The 24618-nt window shown below is 50.4% G+C and overlaps 2 protein-coding genes across 2 annotated transcripts; both read right to left on the bottom strand.

Annotated features, from left to right (window-relative positions):
• Positions 1-222: 222 nt before the first annotated feature.
• LOC100905408 (cytosolic prostaglandin E synthase) lies at positions 223-1913 on the bottom strand. The gene is made up of 2 exons (XM_003736971.1): positions 1748-1913; positions 223-900 (listed from the first exon to the last, which is right to left on the bottom strand). Exons 1-2 carry the CDS (start codon positions 1762-1764, stop codon positions 387-389), a joined length of 531 nt encoding a protein of 176 aa, XP_003737019.1. The 5' UTR covers positions 1765-1913; the 3' UTR covers positions 223-386.
• A 2490-nt stretch (positions 1914-4403) lies between these two features.
• Positions 4404-22817, bottom strand: LOC100899728 (nose resistant to fluoxetine protein 6). Its single transcript, XM_029113260.1, has 11 exons — positions 22365-22817; positions 14530-14652; positions 10479-10682; positions 10162-10255; positions 7777-7868; positions 7432-7646; positions 6275-6661; positions 5900-6125; positions 5519-5638; positions 5007-5257; positions 4404-4895 (listed from the first exon to the last, which is right to left on the bottom strand). Exons 1-11 carry the CDS (start codon positions 22717-22719, stop codon positions 4656-4658), a joined length of 2307 nt encoding a protein of 768 aa, XP_028969093.1. The 5' UTR covers positions 22720-22817; the 3' UTR covers positions 4404-4655.
• Between the last annotated feature and the right edge of the window lie 1801 nt (positions 22818-24618).

Genomic DNA, 24618 nt, shown 5'->3' with positions numbered 1-24618 from the left:
TGGTCGAAAACGGACCGAACTCTTCTTCCGGACCACGGATTGTCAAGTGCGTACGGACTTTTGCCGGAGAGTTGCTGACGAAAAAATACCGAGGAACTCAGTTTCTCGCGTTCTGCTGCGGATGCGACTCGAGATCCCGCAGTGTTTTTGTTCTGAAATTCTACACCGTCATCCGGAGTTTTTCTACGGCGATCTTGGAGGGGATGAAAACTCTGGAGGTCGAAGGAAAGTCTTTCCGCTGGGTAGTTTATTACAGTGAAGGAAACTATTAGGGCGAAACTGCGGTGAGAGTGTATTTACAACATGTTCATGACCAGGCCTCCCTGGTGAAGCATACCGACTGACTCTCCTGCGACGATGTATTTAGAGTAGCATGAACTGCGTGACTATTCTTTCCTCTCCTCCTCCTTGTTATCCTTAGCTGATTCTAGATCAGGCAGTTCATCGTCGTCGGAATCTTCTTCTTCGGCTCCATCGAAACCTCCCATACCGGCACCGCCACCGAGACCGCCCATCTGGCGCATCATGTCCTCGAAGTTTCCTCCGCCACCACCACCGAGCTCATCATCGGACTCGTCTTCATCCCTCCATTTGTTGAAATCGACTCGGAGCCAATGCATTTTGGTGGACTCCTTAAGGAGTCGCGGCCAATATTGTTCCTCTTCTTTCTTCAGGAGTACTTCGATGTTTCTGTCGCGCACGACGAACTTGCTTTCGTCGTTCTTGACTTTGTTGTTCAAGTTCAGAGCACACGCGTAGTGTAGTTTGTCGCCTCCGTCCCCCTTGAAAAGGACCTTGTCAGCCTCGATCTTCAGATCAGCGTTCTTACAATCCTCGACCGCGATCGTGATGTAGACACAGTCCCTGCGTTGGGCCCAGAGGACCACCGGGTTGCGCACGCTGAAAGAGGATATCGAGTTTATGGCGTGATTCATAGACGTCTTCTCTTCGGTATGAATCCAAGGGGATCGGATCGACGTTCTGCGTGTCGCGGGCCTCGTGTCGCCTATTCGAGTACAACGAACAATGAGAATCATTATCATTCCGTCGAGAGCCCATGTTTCCACACCGGTCGACTTTTGTGGGAGCGCTTCGAAAATGAGAATTCTCTCTACTGCTCCGAAAGCTAGATCAGCTTTTTTCCTCGGGGATCCTGACGAAAATCTGCCCGAGAGGAGTGTTTTCGACGTCCTCGCGACCGTGTATACTAAGCAACCCGCGCCTCCTGAATCGTCAGTTCGTCAGCTACCCGCCGGCGCGAACGAGAAAGTTCCGTCAGATCGGCAGCACTCAGTCAGGACTCGGGCAGCATAAACGCCTACCCACCACAATTCGGAAATGTCCTCGATCAGCAAAAAACGCTGCAAAACTCTTATCCGGACACAGTATTTTTAATCCGGGTCCCGAAATCGATGATACGGGAATGATAGGCAACGCCATGCCCAATGGACATCTAAGACTAGCAGGCGCGTGGTAGCGGCGTCGGACAGTTTTTCCGACTTGCAATCGAATTTCTCGAGCTCTTTCTAACAGCTTCAGTGAAATCGGCTCGGGAAGTGAGATTCGACCATTGGGCTTCCCGACAAGCTCGCTTTTGGCGGCTGATTCCGAATGAATTTGAAACGCCGGCGGCATCCAGAAGCTTCCAGACAGCGGCAGCCTCGAGCGCGTTTTTGAAATCAGTCTCGAGAATTGTCGCCGAAAGATCGCGTATGAGCGTGGCTTTGTGTGAAACTTGTCAACTTACTCTGTAGATCCCGTCATATTCGAATACGTAGGGAAGATAATTGCCGCTTGGAGAGACCGTGCTCCTGTTGCTTTGGTCTACGGAAGAAACGGCGGTGTCGCGCACTCTTCAACAATGTGGTGACTGCTTCAGGACGCCCTGTGTTTTGCGCTACTGCTAGGCAGGCAAGACGACGACGACGGCTAGCGATGATATGGTGGCGGCGGCGGTGGCCGATGATCCTGCTGGAATGGATGCATTATTCTTGGACTCGAGGCGGGTGCGAATATTCGGATCAATTTTGAAACTTCGACCGCTCGGAAGCGGCGATGTGTAAGATGACATCCTCATTCTGTGGCTGAAGTTCTCCATCATTGAATTCCACCCCTGTCTGTCGGATGTGTCGCCACGTTCGAGTGCTGACATTAAGACCTCCGAACTAGCTCGAATTACTTGGCAGCGAACCGTAGATCGTAAGATCACGACGACCGATCTGCGGATGAAATTAAGCACGGAGAATAAAATCAATATTTGATCATCATCCCCCGATGATGATGCCTTGACCTCCACCGAGATGGTCTCTAGTCGGAATGCTTGCACTCCCAATCGCATCCCGGAAGGGGCTCCTCCTCTAAGTGAGAGATGAGCTTCTCGTTTTCATGCTCCCCGACTCAGGGAAGGGTTCGGGAGCCGAATCCTAGCGGTACATGACAACTCATCGCCGACCAACTCATCGCCGAAATCTCAACGCCGAATTCTCAACGCCGGATACCTCAACGCCGAGACAACTCGACGCCGAGACAACTCATCGCCGGACAATCGATCGCCGGTCAACTCAACGCCGAAACTTAGCCTGCTCCGGATGTTCTTTGCGCGAATATGATGCGTTCACCTCAAATCAGATGATGCGTTCCTGCTTCGTCATATTTGCGTCATTTTATTCTCACATAACCTTATGACAAGTCTTAAGTATAGAATCTGCTAGGACGGCCAGGACCTCGGCAGTGTTCATCGACCTCGTCCGTTAAGGTACTTCTTTTCGAGCTTTTTCCGATATGCACGCAATCATCCAGGGTTTCACAAGGAAGTCTTCGCGCACCCGCGCAAGTATTCGACTACCGTAAACGGGTGGAAGTCGTTGACTCGTCTGGAAGTACATATTGTCAAGCTGTGTACTTGGGATAGCAAATCATCTGGACGCATCATTTTCAAGCAGTGTGCCTCCTGAGCTAAAATCGAGTTAGCAACAGGTTCTCGGCGCTAAGTTGACCGGACCCGACAGGTCCTCGGCGTTGAGTTGACCGGCGATCAATTGTCCGGCGTTAGGTTGTCCGGCGATGAGTTTTCTCGGCGTTGAGTTGTCTCGGCGCTGAGCTATCCGGCGCTGAGCTATCCGGCGTTGAGAAGTCGGCGTTTAGATTTCGGCGATGAGTTGGTCGGCGATGAGTTGTCTGTGTCCGGAATCCTAGTTCCAATCATGAACCGATTTTGCCACCCTGAGTGCGCTCAAATTGAGAATTTATCCTTCGTCACTGGGAGGTTCTGAGCTCGAACCGTGGGAAATTCCATTTATTAATCAGATCAGATACAAATTGACAATCGATAAATCTCCGAGCCTGCGAACGGTCAAGGGCTAATTCCGCTTTCTCTGAACCGGATCCTTCTCTCTCTAAATAGATTGAATGGGGAGGCTGCTGGCTCTCGCCATTAGAACTTCTCAATCATCTCCGGAGGGTTCTCTCTTCTTTAATCTTTTCCCGGCCCTATGGCGAGGGGCTCGAGAGCCTGTGACGCACTGAGGCTCGGTAGGCTGACGCGTAAGAAACCTGCGCCAAAAGTCGCCCGGAGAGCATGGGGCCCCCGTAGAGACCTCCCCGGAGCCCAAAAGGAGCGCAACCCTTACTCAGAGAGGGCGGTCGCTGGGTGTGAGCTGGTCAGTTCCTGCGCAATGCGATATCGTTCCACGAAGTGGAGGGGCTTTGCGCTGACTTGCGTGCGACATGGGGATCGCTCTAGCCATAGCCACACTAGTCATCCGTCAGTCGAAGTTCCCTGCCTCGATTGCCGTCTCAGCCTGAATCCCCAGCAGGACATGATTCATCACAATGTCTCCGCCGATGGAATCTGCGAGCCCAGGAGCCAAAGCGGACGGGGCTCTCGCCCCAATCCACTGCTGGGCTAGTTTCTCATAGTCTCGTCCAGTGAATGATTGAGTGAAATCTTCTAGCGGGAAGAAAATACGATATTTCTTAGACTCACAACACAACATTTATTTGGTGTAATTTGGAGTGCAAGAATCCGGCGGATTCTTGCGGTGACCAATCAGGTTCCTCTCCGAATCGTAGGGTGACAGGTCTTCGGAGAAAGTGATTTTCTTTTGCTTGTGATATGAGTTTTTTTGGGATGCGAACGTCCCTGGAATTCAAGCATCCCGCTTGAACACCGGCCCTCTCTACACTAACGATCTACCTAACAGAAGCATGAAGTTTACGCCGATCGAATGGTGGAAATTTACATCCCGGGTCTGGGCAATACGGCCACGACCCGGGGCTCTTCGGAGCGGGCCAACCATTCTCACGGCGAAACACTACAAAGAGTACGCGTCAGCGTCACACTCACGGTGCGCAGGCAACTCCTCACACCGGTTCACGAGTGGATCCGCTGACCTTTTCCGTACACTGTCCCTCTCTTGCTTTTGGATCAGAGGGACCATTTGAGATTTTTGCGGATTCTCAAATGATGCTGATGCTTCCGGTTGCACTTATTGAAGCTGCGAGGTCGACACACGAGGATTGACATTTGACTAGGCATCACAGAACAGACACCTCAGTGGTCTGCTAACGCGTCGCAGTGAGTAAGGTACATTGACATTCACGCACAAGTGCTTCACATGAAGCTAAACACATACACACATAGGCTTAACTCGTCATCAGAGGCGTACAGTCCTCAGTTCTCCGTTCGACTGGGACTGTTTCTTCTGAATCGATTCCATTGTGACGACGTGTTCCACTTGACCGTTTGTCTGTATCGGTGGCGGATCGAGGGGCTTTTTGGGCGTTGCTCTCATGAAAATCATTTTCTCCAAGTTTCCGATTGGTGCCTCAATTAGAAGGTACATCACAAATGAGGCTAGGTAGGTCACCATGTACGTCGCGAAGAAGTCTCTTAACTGGAACAGATCGAGTGATCGTTTTAGAAGAGGTCGAAATCGATCATCAGCCCTTGATAAGCTCATTATTATCCAAAGCACCAGCGCTTCTGTGCTGCATGATCCGCTTACCAAATAATCGTGGCTGAATATGAGTCTATCTCGCGCTGTCATCGTTCTGGTCAGAAGCACGACGGTCTGGAGCATGAATGCCGAGAACGACAGTCTGCTCATCGGGATGAGGGCTTTCCAAGCCAACAGTCCATTGATGAGACCTCCACGACCCGTGGCGCAGGCGAAAGAAAGCCAACCAAGACCGATGGACCACGCGGTTCTGTGGGTCGCTGCGTAGATGACGGCGTCCCATCCTTCATGAGGGGCTCCTGCGGAATTACTTGACTTAACAACGATCAATCTCATATTCGGGATAGACGCTTGGAATTGCAAGTGTTCGCGCTTCGAGTCCTAACTCATGAAATACGACGGAGTTACGCAAGCGTAACCTCACAGTTCGAGACGGAACGGGACACATATCATGAGGTTCACGCTTCGTTCTTGAGGGCTTCAACAAACGAGCCGAAAGGAGCATCTTTCGGGGTTAGAATTGCGACAGATGCTGCCGCTACACTTCCGATCAGACTTACCGGCGAACCATTTGTAGGGTCCGAAAACGACTAACAAGCCTATGGTTCCCGAGAGGATCCACAGCAATCCTTGAGTACACACGGCCAGCTTGTAAGTGCCGTAGGCGAGCACCATGTAACCTAGGAGAGAAATATTTCCGTAAAGCTCTGTCGATTATTATATGCTGCCACAGTTGATACCGATAGTGATGAACGTAGCCCCGTCATCCTCGGTTCCTCCTCCTCTGAATATTCATTTTCAGCTCCATAGGTCTGAACTGATGACTCGATCGAATGAGAGCGACGATTGGACGTGAGCCGACGTTTGCGACGACGCTCCTGCGGAGCAGAGCCACGCAGCTCAGACCGAGACACCAACGTAAAGACTGTTGTGAGTCTTACCCGTGATGATTCCTATACAGAACGATCCTGCATGCGCGAACGGTTTGAAATACACCTCGTTGCTGGCGTCGAATGTGCGATTAACGTTGGGGTCCGAGTAGATTGGCGTCGGCTGGTAACTGTTGACCTTGGTTTGAATGCCCACCATTACGGCTGTACCGAAAATGACCAGGGCACACAGTCCAAGACCTAAGCGTTTCCGCCTGAGCATGATTATTGGTATCACCTGGAATCGTCGCCCGGTTCTATTAGAGGAAGCCGCGAAAGTATGGCGATCCGCTCCGTCGAATTCCGTGAGGCAGCGTGCAGATTCTAGAACGTGGACGGCTCAGAAGCTGTTATGATGGGATCCGAGGCTTGAGAGGTTGAGCTTACCCAAAGAGTCGAGTAGATCTGCCAATCGACACTGACGTACCACAGATGAGCGAGGCACATGTCGAAGAAGGGGATCCAATTGTTTACATGCAGTAGGACTCTCCACCAGTTGATCTCACACGTTCCGAAAACTATATCCTTGTACTCTGAGTAGACGGGCCCCGAGATAAAGCGGGGCAAAACCAGAAAGAGACCCACAAGGAACATGATCGGAGTGGTCAGACGAATGTAGCGTCTTGCCAGCAAGAGGAATATGGGCATTGCAAGAGATTTCTTGTAAGAGCTCAGGTACTTCAACACGTTAAACGAAAGCAGGAATCCGGACATGAACAAGAAAGTCTGGATGCACGGGAAGGCGTTGCCGATCAGACAGAACCATATGTCTTCCTGGAATTATCGAAATAGATCCTCACAGATGTTGGAATAAATGTTAGCCTCCGCGACCCTTTACTTCGTCCGGCACTTCTTCCGATTCCAAGTTCTCAAGTTCCTCGCATTGAGGTGCTCGAATGTTTCGCCATTTCTACAGTGCCAATGCAGCACAATAATCCTCTGAAAGTCGTATATTTTAAATTCGTGTCTGATAAGATCGGCTATAATCGGTAATTTCACGCTGCTCCGCAAAGGTCGCGTCGCTGACCCGGATCATTCGATGCGAAATCAAAGCGCGGCTGACTGATGACAACATACGCGCGCTCGCCGGGAGTGACAGCTCTTTGACTTGAAGACAACTATTACGCTGTAGCGTTCGAATCCGAGCTGGGCTTTCAATTACAGTCCCGACGGCCTCCCAGCACTGAGTGAGGGAAGTTTTGGGCTAGCTTAGATTTCCGAAGCTTTGCCGGAATTCAAGAAAGGTTTTGTTACATGTCGCAACCCTGTAGCTCTTGGGAGACTCGCATCTGAGGTTTTCACAAGCGAAAAACTTTTCACTGCATCTCCTTTTTTTGTTTACGTTGAAGCACCCATAAGCGATCTTTCTGTGGGATGGACCTACTGAAAGCGATGGGGAAGATTTCGAAAGTACTCAGGCAGTCGAATTTTTGTAAATTCTGAAGAACAACACTGGCCGTCATTCGCTATGAGATTCCAGCTGAAACGATTATTATCAGAGACTCTGTCCAGTTACTCATTGGGGGCAGGGACAGATTGCGTACTTGCAGCTTGATGATATTCAGCGAATTCGCGAGTGCGGTGGGGATAATCAGGAAGTAGGTATGCCCCAAGATGACCCACGATGCGCTGAAGAAACGCATTCCATGAATGAATCTGAGACGGTAGGCATCTGAATCTAGCGCAACTTTCGTGGATAAGAGTTTCCTGGTGTTTTCCACGGCGGAGAAACAGTGCACCACGGTGTACAGCGGTTTGACTGAAAGCCGAGAGGGGGGGGGTAATAATGAGATCATCGATCAGGCAGGCGGTTGGCGGGAAACGTCCATAAGCGTTTTTTTCAGCGGAGCGCCGAATGGCGAACCCCGCGCCCTGGATGCGATACTCACGTGAGCGACTCGGTTGTTTCTTGTAGTAAATGTAGTAGTATTCCCACAAAGATGCGATGGTTATTATCGTCGTAAAGCTTGAAATAAGTCCGCTGGAATCGTAGAGCTTGTCAGATACAATTCGAATCATGACGGGCCTCGTCCACAGTATTCATTGCTACCTATTACGTGAATGTCCGGAAGGTTTCCGTGCTCCCCAAGCGATAAACCCAAACGCAAGAGTATCGAAGAGCGGGCGAATTTTCACGGCTCGAAGTTGTCAGCGCTTTCCGTGCGGGCTCTTCATCCATTCGCTAAGTGCACAGTCGATTTCCATATTTTCCCGCGTTGATCCTCTTATCTTCCAATAGATATGAATAACCCCGGAGACGCAAGCGGGGCGTCAGTTCCGGACATTCCTGAGACTGACACCACCGGGAGCGGTGTGACCGACGATCAAGTATTTCCGTTACGAATTCGTACAGACGGATTTGTCAAGGAGATGGATTGCGTGTCTCAATCTTTCTGTCCCCGGCTACTGCCGATTTATCAAGACGCTCTGGAAGACTCCGTCTTCGGAGGCGTCGCGCATATGTTTGAATTCTCCTCGATATTCTACCGTGCGGAAAAAAACGTATCGGGGAGCCGCGACTCTAAGGCCGTCAATTCGCATTAGTCTCGCTTTTCCAGTACGGAATCGATCCATCGATCGGTATCTGTTCGGGGTGGCGATCCGCGCGTTCCAATAGTTACGAAGACAGGCGGTAATTTTCTTCTAGAAAGGAGCGGGCTCCGGGAGGTCCCGGTCCGTTATTCTTGACGTTTAACGAGGTCACGCCTCCACGCTGACGGTGAACGTACGTCAAGATCGGCGATCCACATGCTGACAGTCTGAGGATTGCTCATCAAATTACGAAATTGCGATCAAAGTCTAACTCCACGAATGTGCGACCTGTGGACCGACGATCTTGCAATGAGAGAAGTGCACTTCAAACACCGCAATCGCGGTGATCGTTGAAGCCGAGCGTTCCAGCTGGGGGCTCTCGCGTTCCGGTGGTCATCGTACGTTTGGGCATAACTTTATTCTGGAGGGCATTCCGACCGCGGACAAGGTTCACCGTCGATGCCGCAGGAAAAGTTTTTTCTGTTGTTATGCAAGGGTTACGCTACGTGAACCCTCAACCTGAAGCGATCCCGAACACCGACGCTCATACAGACGGGAGCTGTTGAGTCACGAGCTGCATGAGCGTAACAGCGATCGTTCATAAATGCTCCGTATATGTACCCATGAAGTCAGCCTCCGAAATGAAGCGCGTCGTTTTGGCCAAAGAAATCTGTTCGACAAACGCATGTTGAATAAGTTTCCACCACAATTCACACCGAACCTTGGGAAGGACTCTGGGCTTCCAAGGCTCCAGCAGTATTCCCAAGGATCCAGGCGATCACGAGTCATTTCTCTTACAGTGAATTGAAGATAGCTTCGATGTTTGACATATTGTTGGAAAAAACTCGCTCGCCTTCGTCGATGAAGCCCCGATCCTGGGAGGAACGACATCGTAAGAGGCCACCATGAAACATGAGTCCCCGAGCCATAAGTCCGGGGAACTCGGAGCATGGGGAAGCCCGAGTCTCGACAGAGACAGAAAATCCAGATTTTCCGAAATTACCGAATTTAAGCTCGTAGTTCCCGACTTGAATGCGAGATTCGCGTGTTCGTGTCGTTATTTGGGAAAGAAATAGTTTGAGCCGATTTTCTTGAGATTTCGCAATATGTTGACCACCGGCTGAAGTCTGACGTTGAATCAATCCGCGCAGTTTGTCGAACGAATGAGGGAGCCGCCTTGCGTCATCCACAGAGCTACAGAAAAAGGTAGCAACGCGTGTTCTGTCTAGGGTGGACGCTTCACGGAAACAAACGAATTCTCGACACCAGAAGGCTTCCGCTGGTCTGAATCGCTTCTGGAATAGTTCTAAGAGAGCAATGAAACGAACAATTTAATTTTCGGAGGTGTTGAAGCCCCCCTCGGCGACTATAATCTAATTAACAGGCGCTCGCTGGAACTCCATCCAACTTTTTCCTTCCCGCGGGATAATCATAAGTCGTCTCAGACATCGTCTGATGCTTCCCGATGAGATTCCAATTCTTGGATATCGCGACGCTGGGTGAGCAATCGCCTGTTTAGTGTTTTCTTTATGTTCTTGAGAAGTAATTTTCCTTCTGCTGATTCGACCTTCTTAATACAATGTGCGCTGTCGAGGCTTTCGACTGGGTTTTGTTGATATGCGATTTCAAGTGAAGCGCAAAGCCGGGTAGAACAGATTCCCATTCACGAGTTTCACTATGTATTTCACCAGACCACTGGAACCATTCGGACGGAGAATCATCTTTTGAGAAAAACAACTTACAACATGAACTTTTGTGTTCTCGTAAGCGGTTCCTTGCCGGTCCTCGGGAGTTCGCAGCCGGCCACCGTGGGAATGACTCCGTACTTTTCGAGAACTGTAAAGGCGACAGCTTTTCATTAAACTGGAACTGCTGGGGAATAACTCGAAGGGAGCCTGCTGCTCCCGATTCTATGGGGAGTGGGTCATTCCGCATGATCGCCGGGAAGGCCATAACGGACCAGCGAGCCGCCAGGGACCTCCGGACTTGAACACACCATCGGATTTGAAGTGGAGCCGGGCAATCAACTTATCTGAATCTACAAAGTTGAAATACTCACGTGCTTTTGCCATGTACTGAATCTCTCCGCCAGAACATGTCGACGGGATACATATGCCCATCCGAACTCCGAGGAATAGATCTTGGTTTAGCCATTGGAGAGGATCGGCTCTGTTGATGTATTCCCCGTTCTCTTGGAATCGATCGATGACTTTCTTCAGGAACTTGACTTTCTTTGGATTCATATAGAATGTACAGTATTGACCTGCGAATATGATTGCTCGGTTAAGATCTACTAGCTGAGTTTGGGCTCGCATCCCTCTGACGTGCTAGACTGACGCCTCCCTTTATCACGAAGGGTAGAGTGCTCCTCGATCAGCCCGATCGCTGCGAAATCGGCGATCAGTACCCGCCGGTCTCCGGAAGGGAGGAAAATTTTCTTGGTAAGTGAGACGCCCATCTGCGGAAATCTGCTTGATATTTTTCGTAGATTATTTTTCGGCAAGGTGAAAACTCATAATTGACCGTGGAGCTTCCAAGCTCGTCGGGCTCAGAGATTTTCCCCGGAAAACCGTGTTTTGGCAAGGAACACGAAGAAGGAGTTTCCGAGAAGTAGCCAATTGCATCGAGCCTCGTTTGCGAGTCTCCCGAATGGGGAGCAGGAGTTAGATAATTCCGAAGCCCTGATGGTTCCTGCATGGAATCCCGAAGGAGCCTAGGACACAGTGAAGACTTCCCGGTACACAGACGCGATATTCGCTCTCACGAGGGTCATCCATGGAGGATATACTCTGCGGCTCGGAAGCCAGAGATCAGGTGATGGTTCTTGGCTCTACCGATACAATCACGCGTACGTTTTCCTTCACGGCATTCGTCTGTCTCATGAAGACGAGCTCGATCCCAGCACCTGAGGAGCTCCGCGGTACCGAATGAATCATCTTCTCAGTACACGGCACTGATCATCTCCTCTGTGCAGAGATACGAGCTGAGGTTAAGTTATAGTTGCTGATGACGAACAGGACGATCGATGTCGCGTCGGGCATCATCTCGGAAGCCGCACCAAAGTCATTGGAGAGATCGACATTCGATCAATGACTCGATTGATTATACATTGCTGAATCTATCCGAAATCATCAAGGGTGAAAAGCTCTTGGCTGGCCATGTCGAGCGGTGCGTGTTTCTTTTTATCGCATCTTCCCGAATTCGTTACAGTTACAACATTGAATTTGGAAAACTACAATGAGCACCGTCAGCAAATCGTGGAACAATCGGAAATGGGAAATGCTGATATTGGGCGGGATTAGACCTCGAGCCGAAAACGGCAGTTCGCATGCCATTTTCATAGAATTCTGGTCTCTCTCCATAAGTTTCCACTGCTTTAACTCCTTCTTGTCGAACAGCAAAAAATCGCTCTGCGGATATATGTCCCATACGGACGTCACGCACTGAGGAGGAATTTTCTCTGTTTCAACATTGAGGAGTTGCGACAGGCGCCTCCTTTTCGAATCTTGACATTCAATATCAAAGGGAAGTCATCAAGCGAAGCTAATTATTTCCTGATTGGAAGGCAGCTTGCCGAAATTGCGAACTACCTTCAGACAAGAGGAATGAAATGAACAAAATAAGAGGTAGCTATCAGAATATAAAGAAAAGGGCGAAACTACCAGCAAAGCGCACGTCGACACGTTACATAATAACAAGGACGCGCCGCTCGAGGAGCGAAGGGCTCTTTAGCTGTTTTTCTGCATTCGTGAACATTGAAACTTTAGTGATTCTGGTCGTCCGATACAGACGCTATAAATACAGACAGAAGTGGGCGCCGACCGTACGGGCTGCGTCGGGTGCAGAAACGGACATTAATCAAAGCAGCTCAGAATTAAGTAACGGAAAACTGGCAGGCTGAAGGTAGTCCGGACTCCTTGGCCGAGCTGATGTGAGTCGAGGACAATTGTTCAGACCACTCCAATCACATCTGGCTCGGAAGGGATACAAACCAAACATAACAATCAAACAGTAGATTTAGGGTAGTTGCCTCCATAGAGAATACGATGGGAAAGCTGAGCGCTATTCGGAGTTTGATCGTTTCTTTGCAAAAGCGCCGCTGCGCTCAGATGTGTTTACCACTGAGAGCTGTTCGTTGAGCGACACGAAGTTCATAGACTGCGAAAGTGCGATAGCCTAGGAAGTTGTTAGAATCACCGAGCACCACCACGAGAAGCCAGAACTTTCTACTCTCCGGAAGGGGCGGATTTTTGCGTTTTTCTCGAAAATTGTCGCCACTGTGGCTCCTCTCTGTGAGCACCACGTTGGTATCATTTATAACAGAGGAGCAAACCAAGAGAGAAAAAACGGGTGCATTAGCCGAGACGTTCTCGATGAAACGAATCACATCGCTCGAATGTAGTCTGTTCACCTTGATTCGGAGCTCCTCGAGGTGCTGAGACTCGATTCATCCCGTAGGGCCAGTTCCCCAATCTGTCATAATTCGTTTCGGAAATCAAATCGTTCCTCGAGAGAGATGTTTTCCCTCGCGATGTGGGAGCTCATCAGTTCCGATGTCCGAGATCGCTCTCGAAGTTTTTTAGACTTTTCGTCTTTTTTTTGAGACAGCGACCAGAGTTCGGGAGGACGAATAAAACATGGTGCGCTCGATTACCCTGTCTAGCGGGGAAAGCATATTTCCAATGCTCTCCGCGGTATTGCCGCCCACTGCCGCCTCGAAGCCGTGTCCGTCATCAGGGGAGCGCTGCACCCCAACCGCAGTTCGGCTGTTTTCGGATACAGCGGAATGATCGAAGGTCGATGGTAATGCGAAAGCAACAATCAAATTAAGTCCCGGCTTCTATGCGCGGACACCTACAGTGTTCCACCAGGGACCTCTTCCAGAGAATCTGTCAAGACGAAGCACTGCGCGATCACTCCAAGCAGGCTCATTTATCTTCTGCGCTGCGATCTTTCCAACTTTTCCAGGATTTTGGATTGGGTATACGAATCCATTTTTGTCATGTACGAAATTGAATCGGATCACCGTACTGAGAGATTCTTGTGCGAACAGGGCGGCAACGCGAGCGTGGGCTCGGGATCGGTATCTTTCGCCGTAATACGGAAATATCCGTAATTTCGACTTTGTTCGAGGACGTGCGGATCTAGACCATGGTTGCAGGCCATCGTACGAGAACAACCAGAATAGCATGCCCAGAAACGCTTGTTCCACGAATGCAGTACTTCGAACGATAGCGAAAGCTTTATAAATAGTCGTTTGATTACGTGGACAGGGACAGAAATGGTAATAACATGAAGAACGACAGCGCGGCAGCGGTGGTGTCGAGAGCAGGTCTCGGGAGGAATGTTGATGATAACAACCCGGATCGGGTCGAGCGACTCCGGAGCCGAGTCTCAGAGGGGAATGTCGCTTCGATTAACTCATGAAATTTCTTTGTCGATTGCAGACTAGCAAAGCAGTAGGACTTTGGGAGGAATTGAATTAGAAAAGGAAAGGTATCCGACAACAAGGTTCCTTTGAGAAGTGCTGAGAAAGTTACACGTAACTGAACGTCGTCGTTGCGTACAGGAGCAACTAATGTTGAAAGTCATCTTTTCATTCCCTCTGTTTTCCTTCGTGTTTGCTTTGCGTTGTTGGTGCCGTCGTTGTAGAGCGTGTCGGACTCGTGCGACACTTTGATATTCTGGTTCTCTCAACCTTCACCCCAGTGGCGGCTTATTACACTGATCATTTGAGGAAAAAACCAATCGTTTTGGCGTTACGCGAGAGTCGTTGAAAGAAAAAGTTGCGAAAAATCATCATCTCGCGGGAAAATCAGCATTCACCGACCAGCCTTCGCCTCGAGACTTCTGTTTTCGGTCACCGATCATTCGATGTTCAGACTCGCAGTATTCGATTGCCAATGGTTCCCTTGCAGCAAAACACCGTGTTGTATTTTTCAATTGCTTTGACAGATGACTTTCTGATCTTCCCACTGAATTTCCGACCATTTTTCTGAATGGTAAAGAGTAATTTTCTCGCTGGCGTCGTTCCCCATGGCTATATCTATCTAATCACTGTCGTCGGAACGTCACCAAATTCATCGTCGGTAGAGGCGCTTCGAACTCACCTGTGAAGTCAACCTCATCGTCTCCGTTGGGTGCGACGACTTCGAGGCATTGGTCGTAATTACCCAAGTCTGCAACTGTGCCCGACGCGAGACCCGAGGGTGGTTTGCCCATTGAGTCCACCACTGGAAAACAGATAAACGTTAGTCCTATTTCATTCGGCCCTTGAGCGATCTGGATTTGAGCTCCGTGACCCAAGTGGAGGAAGCTGAGCCGACTCGAGCAGATGATATCGTCTATCTCATGAGCTCGGACTTACGACACATACATATATCACATATATCTGCTGGTCCGCTGGGTAGTTGCGGCATCGGACGCCGCCGAATGCGGTACCTATCGGGTTCATCCGTAAACAAGGCTCGTATGGACTTATGGTTTGTATGGTATGTCATATATCTCGGATGCCTTCGGTATCCTCGCACAAGAATCCGCTTAACTCTCATGGAATGTCAATGATTCGTGTCCCAAATTCTATGATGAGGAAATCGGGGGACTTAGAGATCACGACGAGTCATTAGACGCTTGGCGATTGATTCTTCCGGACGAATTACGCGGACGTATCAGTTCCTCGGAGTAATCTGGATCACGAGAATTCATTTCAAAATTGAAGGCGTCGGTATCGTAGCGGGAGTCGTGGAAGATCACGAAAGGTGTCGCGAGCATTACGCATCACGTTCAGGGTTCTTCGGGAATCGTCGATTCCTTGCTGAGCACGATGAGTAGGGCTGGGAAGTTGGCGCGATCGCGCCAAAAGCCGTGAATTTTCACGGTTTCCATAGGAAGTCAATGGGGGTGAAAATTGCCGTGAATTTTCGGGAAAAATGCCGTGAATTATTCCCAGCCTTAACGATGAGTCACCCATCACTTTCCAAACGCTGGAGCCTGCCCAACGCGTAGACAGCCGTGATGATGAGCTCCGGACCGCTTTCTACTGTGAGGACCATTCGGAGGCTTTTATCGATCGAGATCATTCCAGGGCGCTAAAACGCCCGTCCTCGGCGAATGATATCTCCTGAAATAGTGCACTCGGAGACTGAGGAGCGCCAATTTCGGATATTTCACCGCAGGCCCGGCGGCAAGCTCGGTCCATATTTTCAGATAATTCAAGCTGTTATCGAGCTGTTCGCTCATTGATGCATATAATAATTCAGGGCGGCGAAAATTGTACCGCATACGATCGCGAAGGAGTAATCGAGGAGCGAGGATGATGTAAGCCACCGCAATCATGCGCTCTTAAGCGGTTCGATTGTTGTCAGCCACCTTGTCATATGGTTCGCTTTGTTCGTTATTCATAACCGAGAAGCATGAGATTGAGCTGCCATTGGCGCCGCTCCCGGGAACTTATTGACGCTTTCAAGAAACTGAAGCGCCATTTACCGTGGGCGCGTCGCTCGGACACACATGTAGCTCTTGGCCATGCCGCTCGTCAAGCCGGTGGTGTAGCCTTTCTGTACCGAAACTGTCCATCTGACGTCAACTGCCGAAATCGCGGAGGCCATGATCATGACGCCATCGGATCACAACAGATCACTGATCTGAGCGACAGCTCGAAAATTCGATTCCGCGCTCAGCATCAAGCGGATATTTAAGGGCAACGTGTGCCCTTCGAACCGATAAAAAGGCTGCAATCGCTGTCGGCGTGAAAGTATAAGCGAAACGATTGAGGGCAATGCTCGGGCTCCATCCCCAGCCGCATCCCCGCTCCAGTGTCCAGCAGGACGAGTGGCGGCCTCTATCCCACGGTATCCCACGTTAGCGGAGGTGTCTGAGTCCGAGGACCCAGGACTCAGTCTCTCGGAGATTCTGAGGCTCGGCATCAGCGTATTCGGTCTGCTGAACCGCGAAGGTACCGCTGCTCCCGGAACGGAGAGAGAGAGAGGTCGACAGCAACATTCCGATGTTACTTCTCAATAATCGAATCGCATCCGCGACGACTGCGTAGATCTTAGATCAGCCCTCGGGTCAGAGGTGAAACGTTTTTCAACTAAGGCTCCAACGGCTCCGAAACTGCGCAAGGTCACCCTTCCAGCGTCTTCACATGTCTCGATATGCTTTGTGTTCTCGTCGATTCATTTGCTTCGTCGAACTTGTTTAGTTAGAACGCTCAGCTAGATAAGCGGTAATATTTTCTGCGGGTAGGTGCACAAAAATTCAATGCATTCGCTTGAAAAATCCGTGAAAAATATCCGCGGCACTTTTCTTCTTGGTGAGCTTTCTCTCGCTGACTGCTTGGTTGACCTTGCTGATCCGATGCCCGATTCTGGGACTCCGACTCCGGCTTTGTTCTTTTGGGACTTGTCTAGTCAGTCGAACAACTCGTAGATCGGGAACTTCCAGTCTATTTTCGCCCCAAGCCCCTGGGTGGATTCGATAGACTGCTCCGACAGAAGTAGTTTCGGGAGACGGAAGGTTCACCTCTGATCAGCTTGCCAGTGAACTCTAATCGCTGATCACTGATCGCCGTCGACATCCCTGCTACAGAATTCCCGTTAGCAGAATGCAGTGGTTATGTTTTGACTGGGATCCTCCTCTCCTCTCTCAAAAATCGGGAGCTCTCCTGTTCTGGGACCGAATGTCGTTCCTGGTCAAAGCATCCGCCTGCCCTTGAATCTGAGTTGTCCCATGAGCGATCGTCGGTTTAAGTCAGGGGACAAAAACGAGATGAATGGCTCCGGCCGGAGAGTTTTTCTACAGCGAGAAAAGTGTCAAGTTCCCCAGGGAAGGTCGTTCTCCGCTTAATTCGCTTTGAGGCGTAGAATCAGCTATCACGCACATCGTAACAATGTGAGGCAGCGACCCAAAGTGATTGAAAATCATATCGGGCAATAGTTGCCTTCGGTGGACGGATTTCTCTACGCTATTCAATTCAATCCGGTTTCGGGGAGGTGCTGAGTCCGCAATGTTCGAGAATCGAATTCCAATCTATGTTCCGAATGTCTGAGGAGGGATTCTTCGCAATGCGCGGAGTTCGGATCTAGAACATTGCGCTCTTCGTCTGGAGAGAAGCTGAAGTCTACAGCCGTCTAAATGATCCGGGATCCCAGCGACAGGTTCGGACAAGAGACTCAATCATATGAGCGGCATGTCGGGGGAAACGAAATGCTGCTATGATTCCGCATTCATGTTATTGCGAAAGCATGTATTCCTCGGAATCTGACACGGGCAAATATTGTACTCAATCTCGATCGTCTATTGTAATTTCACCGAGCAGGAAGAGTTTGCATGAACGCTCCGAGTTCGATCTCATTACTGGAATCGGGGGATTTCCGATCGGCTGGGGGCATATCGACTGCGACGTAGAGCGGAATCCTCATCCGCTTGGTTCGGACAGACGCTCCCGAGAACTCTGGTCGGCGAAGGTCCGATCTGGGCCAGTCCAGCGATACGCAATCATGGGATTCGAAAGTCTCTCATGGAAAGTATATGGTAAACTCGATTTTCGAACCCTTCTGACTTCCTCCGTTGACTTGCAGACGAGGATGAAGAAAAGATCGGCAGCGAATCGATCGCGTGGATCGACCCGAAACTTCTCGCAGATGTCATGCATCGAAAATTATTTTGGTGGGACAAAAGCGATGCGGATCCGGAATCTGCCGAACGTAATATAATTCACAGCCGAAGAAGAGACTATCCGGGTGGAATAAGTCCCCTGCCGTCCGTATTATACCTGATCCGGGAGACACGCGCCGCTGACAGCTTGGATCACTGCTCACTAATTATAGGTTCCTCATGTCTTTGTTTGATTGATTGCGTAAGCGGGAGAAACAGTAGATAACCGATGTCGACCGGAGTAAGATCCTCCTAGAGCCGTTCCCATTGAGTCGGTGGATCTGGGCCAACACTCGAAGATCAGCGGGAAATCGCGCTCAATTTCCTCATCTTGAAGTCGGAGGAGGGTTAGCGATTCGTTCAGAGATGGACGCTCAGACTTCAAACGAGTCGGGACGGAGCCGGAACTCGAACGGTCAGCGCGAAGCAAGAAGCTGACCGGGGCATAGTTGGTGGCCCTTTCGTTTGTTTCTCCTGAGAGCTGTCGCGGACCCAATCGATATCTCGGGTTTCCTATCCGATCAATCTCTGTCTCAGGCCAGCGGTATCTATCAAATTCTCCTTATGAGGTCTCTGGAGTCTAGACGCTCGGCTGTCGGCGAGAGTCTGAATCAGTGTTGGGATCCTTGCCGCCCGCGCCGCGAAGATCCTTCCGGGGAGTGCTGGAGTTACATGGAAGGGTGAGGTTCTTCGAGTTGCGGAAATCCGCCAAGAAATTCCGGAAAATCTACTTGCGGCCGAGAAGCAAATATCGAGGTTCGATAGCGAGGGTCAGTGACTGAGTCACTGACGCTGAATCACTGAATCACTGACGCTGAATCACTGAATCACTGACGCATCGCCAGAAGCCCCCAAGGAGGTTCTTTACCTATTTCCATCGAGTGACTTCACGCCCGATAGTTCACGATTATCTCTTATCCTCCGGCGGAAAGCCTCAAATCTCTCACGAGGTCGTGAGCATTACGGACCCCGCTGGACTCAACGCGTAAGCTTTTCTGGGCGACGATCGATATCAAGATGAAGGAGGGTTCCGTGAACAGGCGCTCCGACCGAAACGGCTCCTGGACCGACAACCCGCTTGGATTCGCCAGAACACAAACAAGACGACGCCGATCAAAGACCAAGTCGGCGTAATTCATCGAATCTATGGGACCGTGTCCAAGACAGAGTTTCGGTCCTTCAAGTTCGTTCGGGGGATCGACCGATAACCTCTGATGGTTCCCGGACATAAGACTGCTACCGAGAGCCTAAGTCGCACCTCGCCAGCGACTCGCAATCGATCGTTTCCGACCATAATGTGGTCAGTTCGTCGTACCGACCGACAAACACTGCCAAGCTCGAGGGACGAGTATTCTTGAATTTGTATCCCTCGCATTACAGACCAGATATTTGTCGGTACGTGTAGCCGTATTTTTTCGGCGTCCCCCCTCAGCAGAGGAATGAAGGTGGAGCGGATCAAAAAGTCGCTTCATTATCTACAGAGAAACAATTCTTCGCGAGTATAAGTGGTGTGTTTTTATGGCCAGCAAGGAACCCAAGCTTTTCTGAAGCGAATGCCGCCAGGTCCGCCACAGCTCGGAGGAGCTCACAGAAGCGTGTCAATTGAAGCGAGTGGCTCATATTTTTCTGGAAATGACCGAATATGTGGTCCACAGTGATAAAGACAATTTGAAACATCTTGCAATGTGCCACAACTCTTGAAGGTCTCTTGGAAAGCTTGGACAGAGAGTGGCAGCGTCTCAGACGCGAGCAGTCGGTCAGAAATATTTTGCCCAGACGATCTAAACGAGAAAATGTTCGGAGACTTTATTCGTTTCAGAGTCCGCGCGACGCGGATATCCCGGGGGTTCCGAATCGATCCAGAAGGAGGGAAGACCCTCCGCTAAGCCGCGACAGACCCATGCGGAGCAGCTTGATCGGATGATTAAATGAATTGGAGATCATTTGGGGATGTCCGAAGATCTTCTGATGGCTGGCTATCATCACTCCTGCATCTGTCGAATCATAGCGGGGCTCTATAGCGTCAGATAGGCTCTACATGAACACCCGCGAAGACAAAGAGCGTGAAGGGGAATAAAAATCCCGCACGGAAAGACGCTATTGCCGAAGGTGGACTGGAAAAAGCATCGACCGGTCTGAACAAGCGCAATGCTCGATACGTCACCGTTGGCGAAGGATAGACAAAAAGTTTCCCCCTTTTAAAGCGCTCATGATGAGAAGAGATGTTGGAAGACCATAAGGAACTGTCGTTTTTTCCGCTCCTTGCTTAGCTTAATTCGACATCTGTGCACTCCCCGTGGGTACGCAAGAGGCCCTGCGTGTTTTTCGGGAAACCGGCAAGGCTTCGACTCCGACATTCGTGTCCCCAATGCTTTGTGCTTATCTTTTTGGTCGAACTGCGTCCTCGGACTGGTCATAAGTAGGTCCGATCGAATGTATGTACAACGCCGCAAATGGCTCGCGCCGCAGACGCACGCGAATCTACATGCGCGTGCTCGAGACCAGCGCAAGCCCGAGCCATCGGAGCGATTCGGGTTCTTTGTCAAACCGGAGAAGCGCCACCGAGAAGAAATGCCGCTGTGCTTCTTGAGAAATCAGATGTTCCCCGTCACCGACTTCTTCTCTTATCTCTACCTACTTCTCATATCTCAGCAGCCATGAATGACATGGAGCCAGGTTATAAACGGCTAGCTCTCGTTCACGCGCCGTTATCTTCCTTGAAATTTTCTTTTTTCGTCATCGTTGAACGAGAAAAGCATGTTAATGAAGATGGCGTACGGGATCCATTCCGAATCGCATTCAGCATCGATTTCTAAAAGTTTCCAATGATGAACGTTCTTCTGTTAAGTAGCCAGAGGCGAGAAAAGAAACTTCTGGTTGTAATACATTGCATTTTCCTTACACTGATCAGTGACTTCGGATCGCATATCATCAAGCTTTTGTTCGGGAACTCGCCGTTCTGCCGAAGGCCCCATTGAGTTGGAAGAATGGAAACAGACTCTCTTATTCGATTCGAGATGGAAAACTTTGAGTAAGTTCCCTCCGTCATGAATGGAGGGATTAATGGAGGGCTCCGATGATTCAAGGAGGATCTCCACTGATGTCAAGTCGGAACTGGCATCATTTTGAAACATTCGCGGTGAAAGAAGAAGACACCGGAAAGCTAACGCTTTCCAAAGGTTGAAACACAGTTCAATCAAAACTCAGGTGCTCAAGTCTTGTCCGGAGATTTCATTAATTTTCGGAATGGGAAGCGCGAAGAAGCACAACCGTTTCGTGAGCCTGGTCCACGGGGGTCATCGGATTAGATGCTTCAAAAGTTTTGGCGGTTTGTAACGTCAATGCTTATCTCATTCTGAAGTCCGACTGAGATTTCGGCTAAAAAGTAATCTGATCGTGGAGGTGATGCAATACTCTCATGGGTGAAGCTCAACATAGGATACACTTGCTGTCGGGAGCGCCCAAGGGAAGTATCTTCCAAGCTCGGGGCCGCTGATCCGCTATCCCGTTTCTTCATGCTCCTTCAGCTCACTCGATAGAGTTCTCTCGAGGGGTGTCGCTCGCACGCGGTACAGGCGAGGCAGAGCCTGATGCAGGATTCGGAGTTTGAGAACCATGTCCGTATTTTCAGCGATTTCTCCAGCATAGGGAACTTGAAATTGAGACACAGCTCGGATATCGGATATCTCCCTCCAAGAGTTCCTGATCCAATGGTCGCCTATGAACTCTGACAGTGAGCATGAGGGTCAGCTCGCGCACTTGAGCCTCCGCTGAACAAGGTACCTCTGATCCCGAGTTGGGATTTGGGATCATATGATACGGATCCCGTAATCCGACAGGGTCAGGTCGCCTCTCGACAAGCCCCCATGGGCAAATTCAAGAAGCACGTTCAGACGGTCGCCCGAGTCTCGATCTGACTTCGCTCGACAACTCTGGAGTCTCGTGACCGGAATGAGCTCGCCAAAGAAACGTCATCCGATCATTCATTTCTGTCTCTTTCATCGTGAGACATCCTCTGGAGAAAAACCCAACCGCCATGATTCGCTTCACTATCCGCCTGTTCACGAGATTCCAAGTTCTATTTCCGATGCTCATCGAGCTCGTGAATGAGAATCGTTTCGTCACGCTCATACTCCATACAAAGAGCAGAAACCGTGCTTCCGAACCGGTGAACGTATCGAGTTTCGCTTGCGTAGAGAGAACTCGATCAAACACTAACTCGAATGATAACTCTGAGAATCGGGATTAGTGGCATCGGATACCTGGTTCATTGAGACCCCGAACTTACTCCTTAAGGCCCACGGTGTGAGCTTTCTCATGGCGAACATGAACTTGATGAGGGCGGCACTGCAATCCACGGTGACGTTGTCGTCCCCATTGAACCTCGAAAATATCGGCAAACCCCGCCGAAAACCATCTTCGGCCAGCTGTTCGATGAAAGGTTCGATATCAATTATTCCATCCGGGGGCATGGTTGTGGTCTCTTCCCGCCATTCCTCTTCGGCTTCCTCGGTCGTCGTGCTTGGTGATCCACTGTCCTCGAGTGCGTGATCGTGTAATCGTTGCGTATGTTCATCCTCACCGCTGTGCGCGGTTCCGGAAAGTAACAGAACACACAGTAGTACAAGCACGGGTCGCGGCATCGCGCACTTCACAAAAAGACGCTACGTACACAATGAACAGACAACACTTAGTTCAGGAACCGTTCAGCTAGACACGGCATTGGTGACGACGCATCGTCACGATCAGTGTCTGATGAACGCTCGAACACGCGACTTCGACTTCGGGGGAAGTTGTGGAAAGGAGGCTGTTTTTGCCATGTGGTGAAGGGCCATGCTGAATAGAAGTATCGACCGGGCTCGTGGTGAGGGCAGTGGTAGGCTACTTCACGAGGAAGGGAGAGGAGGACGAGAAGCACGTTAAGACTCCGCGGGAATATGAGCCGAAGGTCGATCGAAAGCGAATCTTATTCGGTGGGAGGCCCCCGGGAATTCTTCCACCTGATATACTGAGAACGAGATCGGAAACGATCAACTTGAGATTTTTTGTCACCTTAATCCGCCGCGCTAAGACCATCCCCCGTCTAATCGGCACATCAACGTCTGCAGCGCAAGGTCGCAGACGATCGGATTTTGTTCTTGGGGTCCACCAGATCTCCGCCGGCCGTTCCCGGTCACGTCAAGTTTTCCATCGGCATTCTTCAGATAGATTTTCGACGCGGGTCATGGTGAAGCGTCAATCGCTCCTGCGATACGGCCCCTGCGTTCTGCGATCGAAACCGCACTCGAGCAACTCTTAGCTCGGGACAGACACCAGTGCTCTGCTCCGTACCCAGAACCTCTCCCATCAGCTGGGGCTTCGCGTTCGTAACCTAAAATCCTGTCGGATCCATGAAGACATCGGAGAAATCGGCTTTATGTCGAAATCCATCGCTCATCGAGTGCATCATGACGCTGAGCACCTGGCGCCCCACGTCCGCCTCGTCCGGAGCACGCGGTTCAGATTAGAATCGGTGCGGTCGGTAACCCACTGATCGTGGAGCCGATCTCCGAGGGCCGCCGACGCGGCTGCACTCGACGATGGTGCCGTGGTGATATCTCCTTCTCCGCTTCCGAAGGCTACGAGCTTCTCGCGAAAACTCTTTCCTGGAATCTCGAAGAGGTGAAGCGATCGTAAACATGAAATGGATACGTATCAGAAAATTTGACTATTCTTGCCGATGCAGAGCGTTCCAGCAAATCTCCGATCTATTTGCACGGGAGCAGAGCTTCAGTCCGCTTTGCGCGAAAATCGGTATATTATGGGTGCTTCCGCGCACCATCGGTGAACCGAACCCTGTTCCTTACGGAACCGTTGGCTGAGCGGTCGATCGAGGATCCTTCGTATCGAAGAGAGTTCACTTTCAGATCTGTCGTAATCGGGTTCCCTATCCTCGCTTGATTGATCCAATTTGAGACGCTTTCGTGCCTATCGGCTTGTTTTCAAAGCGGGGCATTTCACCGCGGCATCGGAGCGAATTCTGGTTATGGTGGTCAAGAAGTTTGACGGTAGCCTTCTTACGCACCATCGAGCACTGCTCTCGGCGAGCTTCCCGAAATCTGGCTCGGTCGGAGACAAACGGAGCTCTTTCCTGTATAATTCACGGGTGAAGTCATCAGAGTCAAAGTCATGGCTCGCTTACTTCTCCCTCCCGACTGATCAACGCCACCCACCGGCAGGGGGAGCCCGATTTCAAATTGGAGGCTCGACGCTCTTCTCCCTCCGCTTCTCGTATCCCTCAGGAACTTCGAAGTCGTTGATCAATTTGCGCGTGGATTTCTCCGAGATGCCTCTGAGTGAGTCAAAACTTGCAGGCTGTCACGGCATTCAAAACTCATGATTTATGATGTAACATTTTCGGAGCCGCATTTGAAGCATTGCATCGAGCCCATAGACTTCGGTAATCGTTTCCTTCGAACCTAGATAAGAGTCACACATACCACTGTTCCCCGGGGGAAGTAAAGAAATCCGTCAGTCTCGCTCCTCCCCAGCCTCCCGCGCGT

Source organism: Galendromus occidentalis, unplaced genomic scaffold (genome assembly GCF_000255335.2).
Source record: "Galendromus occidentalis unplaced genomic scaffold, Mocc_1.1 scf7180000075388, whole genome shotgun sequence".
Classification (NCBI taxonomy): domain Eukaryota; kingdom Metazoa; phylum Arthropoda; class Arachnida; order Mesostigmata; family Phytoseiidae; genus Galendromus; species Galendromus occidentalis.
Note: the sequence above shows the minus strand (reverse complement) of the source record. Positions and strands in the feature narration are given on the sequence as shown.